Raw genomic sequence first — 14,393 nt, forward strand, 5'->3', positions numbered from 1 at the left:
CACTCTTCTTATCCTTCACAAATAAAAACTTCACTTCACGACGCACTTGTTTCGGAATTACCATTCCCTCGTCATGTTGACAATGATCTACAGTTGGCCCAAAAAAATATTGGTGATTTCGAAATAAAGTTAAGTTTTAAAATGTACGACACGAAGTGAAGACTCTTTGATATTTTTTTTTAATTTTGGATTTTTGGATATTTTGTTTAATATATCTGAATTAAAACAATTCAAAACGTGTGTTATTTTTTAAAACGTTTTTTTTATATTAATCAATATTTCATTTTTATACTGTTTTCGTAGGCCTTAGTAGCCCATTGGTAAAGATAGAAATCAAATTTACTTTACATACATATCTATAAAATGGACAAATTAATCAATCAAAAGTATAATAATTTGGTCTCCTGTAACTACTCAGGTGAATGAAAACGGAATGTTCGTTGACGAAAGCACTCAAAGATCGCTACTTAAATTACATTTCTAACGAAAACGGTTCAATTTGCCAAGGATCAAGCGAATCTTAAAAAGATTCTTACAAATCCCTTCAACAAGATCCAATCTTCAAGTGCCAATTTTCTGTCTCATATAATATAGACCTTATTTGAATTCAAAGATCCCTCACCCACCCCCACCCTCTTAATTCCGCCCTTACATCTTCAATGTGATGAAATACTATAGCGTTGATGAGATCACGAAACCAATATTCCTCCTCATATTATGTTACTAAGAAATGAGATGACAATACCCGGGAGTGGATTTTTGTGACAAATTAAAATTCCGAGTATTATTGTGAAATATGTAGTTAAAAAGAAAAGTTTGTATTTTTATATGAAAATTAATGAAATATGTATCCCCGGTATATTATATACAAGACAAAGTTGTGTGTGTATATTTAAAATACGTAATAATTTAGTTTACCACTATTTTTTTTATATTAACAATATAAACCCATTACCGCCCTCATCCATAGAATATATACTAAACTAAATTGATATAAAATGACATGTTTAACGTACGGAGAAATATAAACTCTTCTGAAATAATATCTCTAATATTGTCTCTCAGCTAACAAATACTGTCTTATACAAATACTATCGTGCAAACTAATAATTCGGTTATACATGTGACCTACCATGTACCTATCAGCCAAACTATATAAAGCTCAATATGAAAACTAAATTAAAAACGGTTATAGGAAAAGCGTGAAAATTGCACACTTTCATAATCTTAAGAGTTTTCATTTTATTTATTCATTCAGACACTGGATTATTTGCCATACGGATGAAAAATCAATGTACATTGAATCATTGAATGATCTCCTCATTTACGTCCAGTTTGAAAAAGCTATTTACTTTACAAATTCTCAGCTGAGGAAAAACTCTAAATTACCACTGCTGTATTATTCTGTATGCTGTAATATTCGTTATTTTTATATTTTTATGATGTAAATGAAAGTTTCACTAAAAGCTGCTTAGTGAGGAGTGCACCAATAAATAATCGTAATGTTTTGATAAAAGTATGTTTTTAAAAAGTAGTGATAAGTACATAAATAAAATTTTACTGAAACAAAATGATGTCTACTTCGCTTAAGTTTAAATCAAACATTCCAAAAGACCTTACGAAATTCGATTCTAATATTTTTTGGATAATAAAATTATATCACATTTTGCGATCATACAAACATACATAATATACGAGAGTTTGGAATGATACCATAATATAAAATGGAATTTCTAGAGAGACTTGGAGAACGTGCAACCCCGTCAATATATCACCGGTCTCCTAAGGGTAGAATCTAAGATATCCCAATAGTAAAGTTAAAGTTATTGTGCCGAAGGTCAAACGTCGAACACGGGATGTTACCTACATAATTTTGGTATGAGAAATATAATACCGACATATTTTAATCAAACTTACCAGCGACAAAACTTTTTTTTAGTCTACAGTCCAACCAGGTTATTTGTTTCTTTTTATGAGTCTAAATCGCATTGGTAATCTCTATGTATGATAAAAAAGTAAAATATCAAGGCATGCTTAGATACTCAACCTTAGTAAAATAACCTTAGTTACCTTACGATACGCCAATAAAGTAAGTTTTTGATTTTTTTTAAAGATGAATATTTGTTTTTTATTATTTACACAAATATTTCAATTTCATACTATTTTGAGCCTAAGTGGCTCATTATTAGAAATAGGTATCAAATTGTGGTAGAGTGGGTTCGAACCGAGAAACTCTGACTTAAGAGTCCGCGACACTAGCCACGGAATCACAACCCGACACAACAATAATAATTTTTCTATTTTTTGACAGATAGAACGTCATATTCTGAAAAAAATTCAAACAACTAAACATTTTCAAAATGTCCATCACTATATTAATTGATTTGGTGTTTAATTTGTAGAACTCCATTTTAATTTATTTTAAAATATTAAAATCAAATACTGTTTGAGTCTACTAAATGGTATTTTTTTATCAAAAACACATATAAAATTTGTTATAATTGTTTTGCCTTGTTGTGGCATTAACAGTAGTTTGGTATTGCCATAACAAGTCGAAAATGACACAAATTTAATGTGTTTTGATAATTAAATATAATTTAGTAGATTCCAACAATCCTTGTTTCATTTTAATCTTTAAAAATAAATATCCATCGTCCAGATTGAGTTATTTGTTATAAATTTTCCAGGTTTATTTTTTCACATTGACTTGCAAGCGAAAGATTTAGTGCTTCCATGTTATTATAAGACTTATGCCTTCGAACGCTTGTAGACCTATGTACTAAAGTGTCTTGTTGAAAAATCCAGAGTTGATATCCGTAAGTGTAGTAGGACCTAAGAAACGATCGCAGACTGAAGAATACCTATTTTTTTCCATAAATCATGAAATTTTTACCAGGATCACATACATATTAAGACATTGCATTAATTTGGTTGTACTTGATTAATTACCTGTCTATGGGCGTAGACCACGGATCCGAGTAGTTTCCAGGTACCGCCGCGTCTGTCCATGCGCACCATGCGCAGGATCTGGAAGAAGCGCAGTCCTCGCAAAGCCGAGGCGGCGAACATCTGGCCGGACCCCATGCCCAGTACCACCAGTGACGCCAGAATGGTTGTCACATCTGCAACCGAAATACAAAAATGTCAATAGCTACCTTTACACGTCAACAACCAAAATACAAAAATGTCGATAGCTACCTTAAAATGTTTGCAACCAAAATATAAAAATGTCAATAGATACATTTACACGTCTGCAGCCAAAATACAAAAATGTCTATAGCTACCTTTAAAGTTTGCAACCAAAATATAAAAATGTCAATAGATGAATTTACACGTTTGTAACCAAAATACAAAAATGTTGATAGCTACCTTTACACTTACACATTTTTCCTTTTACGAGCATTTTTCATGTTATGTCAAAGGCTCGAGTCACAGGAAAGTATGTATTTAAAAAGTGGCGATTGCGCCCCTTCTCAGCGCTACTTTTTTCATAATTTGTACCTTCTGTCCGTTGTTTTCTGTGTTGAAAAAGCTACGTGAAAGACCAGTTGTTAAAAAAAATATTTATGGTTTACAGAAAAAAATTGCAAATATTCGCCAAAGGGTTTTTTTTCTATAAAAATTTTAAAAAATACTTACTAAATACCACTGTTTCTTAACATCTGTTTCGATGCACTACACATCATTTTCAAACACCGGATGTGAAGCTAATTCTAAATTTGTAATTCAAAAAGCTAATTCAAAAAGAGTTGGGTCCTTGGGACGTTAAAGGTTGAAGAGGGGGTAGGAGCTGTTTCTTATTTTTATTTATTTTTTTTTTTTTTCTTATTGGTGTCTTTTTTTTATTATTAACGTCCAAATATATTTTAGCAAGACTAAACATAGGCCAACTTTCCAAAACATTACAAGAAAGATTTTTTAATATTATTATTTTTTAACTCTTTTTTCCAGCTTTATTAATTAATTTGATTTTTTAAATGACTTTTTACCATTATTTTTTTCTATCCTTAATATTTTTATAGTAACATAAACATACGTAAAGGTATAATGACGGTTTAATCAAGGCAATAACAAATAACAGAAAATAAATTGCAGTAAATATTGACTCGAATATATATGTAAGTACATATATATGTATTGGTATAAACATAAACTTTCACAGCTATTATTATACAGTGATTTGTCCACATTGGCCCCATGATAAAGTTTCTGTTAGAGGAGTTATAAAATTTAGAGCGCAGAACTAAACCACCATTTTATATCTAGCCATGCTTATAAATGTACTACTACTTTGTAGGCTTGTAAAGTAGGTTCGACCCCCAATCGTCGAAGATCCGATCTTTTACGAGATTCAAGTACCTCCATGTTGTTGTTTGTGATCAGAATAAGATAAAGAATGAGAAAATATATTTTTATTATATTTTATGATGCTATATGAAATACTCCTTTTTTATTACAGATGCTCATTCACTAAGCAAGCATGTTCAGTAAAGGTATTTTACGCACATATGTACGTCTATAAGGGACGCAAGCGGAATTTGAATTAAGGGTTAGGTATGCAAATACGTGAGCATTCTTAACCCACTATTACTTCATCCCTTACGCGATTCGTCGAGACTGGACGAGGGTAGTTCGTGAACTACCGGATCTTAATTATTCGTTCAAATACAGTAAATGAGTGTCCATATCTTAATTTTCAGCTTATTCCTTCCCGGAACGCAAATCCGTTTATTCATCAGTTCGCTGATTCACTTATTTAAAATTTGTATCTGATTCACTGATTCACGTGTTCACTGATCTGATGACTCACTGATTCGCCGATTTACTAGTTTGTCAGTTCAACAGTTCACTGAATGACTGGTCAACTGAACCATAGACTGATCGATTTAGATTTTATTTTTACTATTATTTTTCGACATCTCAACAAAGATGAAGAAGAATATGGAAGTCTGGGCATTTACGGGGCTGACGACCGTTATAGGCTGATTTAACCTATCACTTTACACACGTGTAACATTTACCAATTCTACCCATTACTGACAAACACACTTCTCAAATTCTTGGAAGTTCTATAAATATGAACCAATTTTGAAACATTATTCTTGAATCACTAGAACTTCACTAGAGACATCTATTGGTGAGATGAAAAGTGAGAGTTTATTTTAATTAGTTGTCAAACTTTTTTTCGTGGTCTATATGGTTTCTATGTAAAATTTTGTCCTATAACAAATTTTGGCGTAAATAATAACGAAAAAAAATTAGGACTTTTTGTCAAGTTTTACTGTTCCATGATTCGATCTAAATAACCGAATCACTTGAGTGACACAGATTCAGCATTATGGATCTTTTGTACCATCGGATTTTACCTACCTCTATCAAGACAAGCAATAAAGATAGCTCATGAGATTTGAAGATAGTTGTGTTTGATACAATATTTGCTTATATTTCTTTCCATGACAAAAAAATACAATAAATATCACAAAAATGCTTGTCATTAATTACTCGTGAATGAAACAATCACAATTTTAGATTGATTTCAATAATGATCAATAATAAATTATTTTCAAAGGAAAAAAATCCCATCAATAAATAATTACTGCTGTATTTCATAAACACAATTCCGTATACGTACAATACCCGAACAAGCCAACTTGGCTTAGAAGAAAAAAAAATAGGTCAAACCGGGAGAAAATTATTTTAATTTTAGATTATTTATAGATTTTAAGATTTTTTATCAAGGTGTTTTGCTTTTTATAGAACTGACTAAACTGTTAGAGAAATATAAGTTTTTATTTTTAAACATTTCTTTTTTTTTTAAAAAAAAGCTTAAAAATATTTCATAAATAGCAACTGTTCAAAAAAAAAAGTTTATCTAGAAAGGAAAACATATGTATTGCGGTCAGTAAGGAAAAATCAATGTTATCGATTTTTTTACATACATGCATATACATACAAGTATACAAACTTAATACACTCCAAAGTACAAATCCTCATCAACCGTTGAAAAGTTTCGTAAAACTTTATAGCGTAATACAGATTGGGTACATTTGTATGAAGTATGTAATTTTGTTGACAACAATCGATGAGTAAGATTTTTTTGGTGATTTTCCGTCGACATTTATTAGCGCTATCTATAACAAACATTCAATTGTGAATCGATAAGTTTGACCTTCACCGATACTGAAAAACGAAACTATAATATAACATAAGATTTTTTATATAGTAATGGGTGATTTTATTTTTTTGGGATAACTTCTCAACATATTTTCAAATATAAAACTGTATTTGCATTCTTATTGATAAAAAATAATAAATTCATTTTGCATACTTTTTATGCCTCTAAAATAAATTGCTCACATTTAACATTTTTTCATATCACCCTGGACTGGTATAAGATCCGCAGGGCTGATCACCTTGCCTTCGTGCAATTAACGGTCAAGATAACACTGCGTTGCTACGATGTATATATATATATATATATATATATATATATGTATATATATATATATATATATATATATATATATATATATATATATATATATATATATATATATATATAAATATATATATATATATATATATATATATATATATATATATATATATATATATATATATATAAATATATATATATATATATATATATATATATAATATATATATATATATATATATATATATATATATATATATATATATATATATATATATATATATATATATATAAACATTCCAGGAGTGATCAAGTTAACATATCATGAATCCGATGAGGTACTCTATGCATCCTTTAAGGATAGGATTGATATATATATATATATATATATATATATATATATATATATATATATATATATATATATATATATATATATATATATATATATATATATATATATATATATATATATATATATATATATATATATATATATATATATATATATATATATATATATATATATATTTATATAAATATATATATATATATATATATATAAATATATATATATATATATATATATATATATATATATATATATTTATATATATTTATATAAATATATATATATATATATATATATATATATATATATATATATATATATATATATATATATATATATATATATATATATATAAACATTCCAGGAGTGATCAAGTTAACATATCATGAATCCGATGAGGTACTCTATGCATCCTTTAAGGATAGGATTGATATATATATATATATATATATATATATATATATATATATATTTATATATATATATATATATATATAAATATATATATATATATATATATATATATATATATATATATATATATATATATATATATATTTATATAAATATATATATATATATATATATATATATATATATATATATATATATATATATATATATATATATATATATATATATATATATATATATATATATATATATATATATATATATATATATATATATAAACATTCCAGGAGTGATCAAGTTAACATATCATGAATCCGATGAGGTACTCTATGCATCCTTTAAGGATAGGATTGAAAGAAAAATAACTATTAGAGGAGGTGCAGTCGTTATAACGATATACGAAAAAGCCAAGGAAAGTTTCGTTATTTCCTTAAATGTTGATATATTGCAAAATAATTATCTGTTTGGATTACTCACAGGAAATTTATAGTTTTGTGATTTATTGGGAGCGTATTTTTCCAGCCACGTGCATCGAATGAAAACTTTTTGATTAAGTTTTTTTCCCAATGAAAACCAAACAAGAAACTGGAACACTGATATCCAAGTATTAGCTGAGTTTTTATTTATTGCTGAAGAATAAATCTTACAAGAGCAAACGTACCTCAGAAATAATACCGAACTACTTCTGCTAAGAATAAAACGATACTGTTTAGATTTATACTGTACAAGCTGTACCCGGACACGCTTTGCTGTGGCTCTGCATAATTTAATGGAATTGAAAGAAGAAAAAAAACATACTCTTTTAATATGTTTCTTTTCATAATATTTTTGAAGCAATGAAAATATAAAATATCTATTAACAATATTGCAAATCTAAAACGTTGATAATGCTAAATAACACCAGCTATCAAGAAGCACGCTAACCACTATAAGTAGTTTAAGTTTGCGTGTGTTGCTGTTAATTTCAAAAGATGGTGGTGCCATAGCGGTGGAAAAAGTTGTTTAAAAAATATACCTTATATTGTACTAATATCAGTGACAGGTAAAAATACCTGTCACTGATATTTAAAAATACGCAGGTAAAAATACCTGTCACTGATATTTAAAAATACGTAATCAAATGCAACATTGTTTCAAAATTTCAAAACAATCGATCAATACTTGGGCATATTTGAAAATTTGAACAAAGATTTTTGTTTTTAATTTTGTGGAAAAAACATGATGATTGAAAAACATTTGTATAAGACCACTTCAATCATTTAACTCAAAAAAGTGCTGTGTGTTCTATGTCTAAATTGTTTTTCTGTTTTATTTAGACCAACATTTTTATTTTCATTCCGATAGATGACGCAAACATATAAAATTGTTTACAGTTTACGACAAAGAAACTTGTTGGCGACTCACTGACAGGAAGCAATTTTTGTAAATTAAGAATTTATGGATATCGGATACGGATGCAATTTATAAGCTTCCGATATCGATTTTCTTACTAAATAATTCAAACACGGTGAATGAATAAATTAATTACATATCATGCTAGAATGTACGGACATGTGTCTCTAAAATTGTCAACACTTGTCCTTAATGTCCCCACTTCCGCAAACTATTAAGTGCTCCGTGACAGGTCGAAAATTGAATTGTGGTATTTCGTAAAACCGATAATCGCATTTGACTTTATCCGGCTGTATCCAAAGAAAAACACAATCCATAGGTATATTAAACTTGATATAAAACATCTATTGTTCCTCTTTTATATAAAAGAAGATGAAACTAAGCATCCCAGGCCTTACAACCTGGCATTTGACTTGTTTAAGCGATTACTTTGTATATTTGTGTAACGTTCACCATTCTGCCCATTATTGAACATACGAGTACATATTGCATTAATTCTTGAAACCTGTACATTTATATGTAATAAACTTTATAAAATAAAACAACTTTATTTTAACCACTTTGTATTGGTACACTTTATCCAACCGGTTTTGACAAGAACCTTTGGATAAGAAACACTTTACCAATAAAAAGTGGTTAAAACAAAGTTGCTTTATTTTATAAAGTTTATAAAATGTGCCACAAAGTATCTGCGAAAAACATTCAAGAAAACATATGTAATGGTCTCAGAATCTTCCACATGAGGGTACCATTGGTACCATATAATTGTTTGTATATTGTCAATATTTCATTTGCAGAAATGTGTGCTTTTTTTCATTCAACCAAACGAAACACACAAAAACGTGGCGGAGTACTGCCAATATTAGATAGAAATCATTTTATCGATAAAACAATATTACGTTATAGTAAAAACTCTCCAACACATGCGTTATTTTTGCTTAAAATATTTTTTTTTAAATGAAGACGAAGACGTTGGATATAGTTTTTTTTCAAATTTCTTATCGTTTTCGTCATGTTAAGAAACGTTGTCAACAATTTTTATAGAATACACATTTTTTTTAAAAGTTGAATTAAAATAAACTGTTTTTAAGTAATGACCGAGATATATATATGTTTATATAGTGGGTTATTAAACGTACCCGCAGCATATTTTACGAAAGTAATTTATTAGTTGAAGAATTCAATCAAATAAAGTGGATTCTCACGCACGAGCTTTATCACGCAAATTAGTTAAAGTATAAACGCAGACATAGGCTTTTAGATTTGCTTCTTTTCTGAAATGCACTGGTTTAATGGTGAGTGCGAGAGTATTTATAACCCCACAAATACAGCAACTTTGTGCTTACAATGAATCGTTTTTTATTTGCTCACTTTTTTTAAACTAATCATCATATTGTATTTTTATTTTTTTATTTGGTTAGATAAATCTTTTATCGCATCCCAAACTTCTTATTAACTTAGATTTTTTATTAATTGATTCGGTAATCACTAGTAGTAAAATCTATCCATTTTTAATGTAAGTAAATGAAACTTTTTCTTAAAATCTATTGTGACGCGTGTTTCGATGCATTCCGCATTATTTTCATTTGGTGTTTGAAAATGATACGGTATGCATCGAAAAACGTGTCACAATAGATTTTAAGAAGTAGTTGTACTATACTAAGTAAAACTTTCTCATTTAGGTCCTAAGTCTATGTGAGTTTAAACATCTATAGAAACAGTATAAATATTGAACACTGCCTCTCTTATCTAAAGCAGGAATCAGTGTGCCTAACTCCAAAAATCTACTTTTGAAATCTAAAGTTGTATATGCCTCTCCTGAAAAATCATCCAACATTATTGGATTCTGTCCATTGGTCAAACAGAGCTTAACTCATTTTACATGGAAATGTTTTTCTTTATTTGGAAATGTTTTTCTTTGTTTTTGTTTTTCTTTATTATAAATGTGAGACGAACATGACGATATAAAATACTGAATGTATCATACAAATTGAAAAACAAATCTTTTACAAAGAAAATAAATAAATCTGAAATAATCCTGTTTCTAGTAAAAAGAAGATTGAAGAGGATTTAAATATTCTCGATGCCATTTACCAAGATTAGGCGTGCTGAATTTAAGGACGTAGACAAGAGATCAAGTTAATTAATTAAATGTAGTTTTATGTTCGTATTTGAATATTTAAGATTTTATATTATGAAAGAAACCAGTTTTTTCAGAGATATAATAAACAAAATATGCTTTAAATCCTTGTTCATAATAGGGAGGGAGAATTCGGAAAGCTAATAAAAATTTAAAAAAAAAACAATAATAAGATTGATGAACATAACACAAGTGTATATTGATATATCTTATCTATGCTGTTGAATCCAGTGTCTGATTTTTTACTTATTCAATTTAAAAAATTCAAATTCACCACATTGAAAAAATGATTATCTACCGAAAGTAATATTTTATTGTTTTGAATAACTGATATTTAAATTTGTGTATCTCAGCTAAAAATTTGTTTAAATACAAAAAATACAAATTTAGGACAATTCTGAGAAAATAAATCAAATTAACTTTGAACTCAATCACAAAAAGCTGGAAAACGTCTTTAAAGTAATTTGATTAACTGTTACTGAAAAGATCTCTAATATTAGATTTTGTCACTCCGTATAAAAATGAGAAAAATGTTGTGTTGCAAAATAAGAAAAGCTTTTTAATGAAGAACATAAATTTCGTCTCACATTTTCTCGTCTCTTTTGAATAAATTTGGGGGAAAAGCCTTAATAACGTTCTCGTACATATTCCTTACCCTCATGAATAGTCCATTTTGTATCTGGATCCTAATAAGAACTTCCCATTGGAATGGAACTACTCTGAAGTGGAGACCTTCTCTTAAGAAAGTATATAGTTTCCTAGATATACACTTACTACCTACGTTGAATGTGCTTTTAGCACATAAAAATGCGTTTACTAAAGTTCTTCATGTAAAATTTAAAGCCTTGCGTATACTTGTACATTTAGTAAAAGCCAATGAACAAAAAAATTGGGCTAGATATTATCATACCAATAAGTAGTAACATTGTCTCCTGAGTAGCAAAAAACTGGTTGTTACTTACTAAACATATGAAGGAAGTAGCAATGATATCACAAAGATGGCGACGCTTGGTGTTGATTTTTTTAACAGCTTCTCGTGTAATTTGTACAATTAAGGATTTTTGGGATATTAGGTTTATAGGTATGGTATTTAATTAAAAAATAATATGATCGATGACGTTTAAGGATATATTTAAATTCAAGTTTTTTTTTAAAAGAAATACTAGATGCTAGATTGCTTTTGAAGTAAAGAATGACTAAAATGAAGAAATAAAATCGCATTTATAAATTTGTAAAAATTTTTGAATTGATATTTTAATAAAACAAAATGTCATGGTCACATTTTCCTATCTCTATTTATCGTAAAAATTTATTGATAAAACATTTAAAAAATTCTGTTGTAATCATTCGAGAGTATCATTGAATCATGCTCTTTGATTATACGTTTGCTGGCTATCTTGAATTAAAGTGATTTAATTGTTTTTTAAATGAATCGTTTATTAAAAATAATCAAATGTATCACATTTCATTTCCATTTAGGCATGAGTAAATATTAAAACCAATTCAACAATAATGTACATATTTCAGACTGTTTGCTGGCGCATTTTATGGTTAGCGTAAGTGATGACTTCAGCGCTTTTTAACAGAGCTCTAAATATCCTCTAAATTTAATGTTTATCTTTTTATGAATCCAGGGAACATTTTGAGTTTTATGGATCATTTCGCTTTATGTTTTTATTTTCAGGTGCACAATAAAAAAGTGCCATTCAGTAAACAAATGCTAATATTTCAGAGAGTTTAATTGATTCGGGACGCTGTTGTTACATCAGCATTATTAAAAATGAAAATAAAAATAAATGAAGTAAAGCCACTCACTCGTAATTAAAAATATTACGTTACGCAAAATAATGAATTTATGCAATGAAATACTACAAAATAGCGAGTTATAAGACTTTATTAAACAGATTTATATTATCCACTGACACTTCGTGATGGAATTGCATTTTAATATATTATTAGATCAAAACCAATATTTTTAGCTTTTCCACTTTATTTTTATTTGAACAGCGACCGGGTTTCGTCGTTACCGACATCATCAGATTGGACTGACTCCAGTCTGATGATGTCGGTAACGACGAAACCCGGTCGCTGGTCAAATAAAAATAAAGTGGAAAAGCTAAAAATATTGGTTTTACTTTATTAAACATTTTTTAAAAATACAGGTGATGTATCGCTTAGTATAAAGAATTATCTTGAGCCAACAAAAATATAAAATACCTAGATTTTTGTGCAAAAAATTGTAAAATATCCAGATTTTTGTGTTTTTCACCAATGTAAAATGTAATATCACCAAAACTGCAATAAGAAATATTTAATGAAGATTTTTTTTACATATACATACATTTAATTATATAATATTATTTGCGGAAACCCACCAAGCCACATTTTGTTCTTGTCGGTGGAGTTCTTTTATAGATTACGAACGTTGCTTCCTCATGAGCGTTATTCATTATAAATTTTCGACAAACATAAAAAAGTAAAATAATGTTTCAATTCATATAAGTATATGAAGATTTTTATATAAAAATAATAATATATTTATTTTGGAAATGAAAAAAAAAAATCTATGTGAATTTCAAGCTACGACCCACAAATGTCAATCCATAAAACTAAAAGATAGTACTAATCTGCCCCTACAGAAGCCAATTCCTTTTGATATATACGACTAGATTTAGGTGTACAGTTTAGTTTTTCTGTAACTTACCTAGAAATCAAAGATTTCTCAATTTAACCTTTTTGATAAATCTCTTGTTTATTTTTTATTCTTCAAATTCAAGCACGGACCGATTTAAGTATTGAAATTATACATTTTTAAATATGATTATGTTCATTATTACAGGTATGTGTGTGTGTTTTTAAGGATTAACCAGCAAAACCTCTATTTTTATTACTTTAAAGGTTTCTCTGCAGGTATGAAAGTAAGGATAAGGAAGGCAAATGTGAAAAACACAACACACGTACCATTGAAAATACATCTTACCTAAATTTATTTTACAATTGGCGGGAATCGAGCCGGCAACGCCAGTCAGGCAAGAATACAATAGATATTATCGGAAATAAAATTAGATTAAAAGTGCTAATACAAACTACAAATATTTGTTTTAAATAGAAAAGAAAAAATCAAAAAGATGAAAATGAAAAAAGTTAGCAAATATGTATTATATGAGTTTTACGTTTTAAAAAGTTACTTTGTACTTATATTATATTTCAATTCTTCTCCCACCCAGAAACAAATAAAAGACTCAATTGTCTATTTTATGTATTTTTGTGTATTTTTTTAAACTGATAACAAAATAATGTTTTTCTTGAAAACCCTTAATTCAATATATTTTATACAATATCCCAGAATTGTATAAAAATTATCAAAAATTATGCATTCAGCCACAACACGTATAACTTAATTCTCATTGGCTTCCCTAGAATAACGATTAGCTCAGCATAGACCAGAGGCCATTACATTAAACCAGACGATTACGCTTGCATAATATAATCGCCCAAAGAGTTTGCATTTCTCCACAGCTGTAATTTGTAATCCGATTGCAGGTCAGCAGGAGAATATGGTTCCAATTTACTGTTCTACACTGTATTTAAGTATGTTTGCTACCAGCATTAAGGCCCAATACACGTTAAATTCTAACTTTATTTTCTCCTTTTTTTAG

General features: G+C 28.1%; 1 protein-coding gene across 9 annotated transcripts in view; it reads right to left on the minus strand.

Moving 5' to 3' along the window:
- The window catches only part of LOC148310710 (potassium voltage-gated channel subfamily KQT member 1-like), a 261,723-nt gene that overhangs the window by 104,760 nt on the left and 142,570 nt on the right, over positions 1-14,393 (minus strand). For all 9 annotated transcript variants that reach the window (XR_015837366.1, XM_088257926.1, XM_088257927.1 and 6 more), the window contains one exon: positions 2,950-3,122. Coding sequence is in view for 8 of the 9 variants with exons in the window: in XM_088257926.1 (XP_088114052.1) it covers positions 2,950-3,122 (173 nt within the window). In the remaining variant the exon portion in view is untranslated. The remainder of the gene's footprint in view (positions 1-2,949; positions 3,123-14,393) is intronic.

Source organism: Brachycentrus maculatus, unplaced genomic scaffold (genome assembly GCF_059751285.1).
Source record: "Brachycentrus maculatus isolate JH-2025_06_01 unplaced genomic scaffold, ASM5975128v1 h1tg000089l, whole genome shotgun sequence".
Classification (NCBI taxonomy): domain Eukaryota; kingdom Metazoa; phylum Arthropoda; class Insecta; order Trichoptera; family Brachycentridae; genus Brachycentrus; species Brachycentrus maculatus.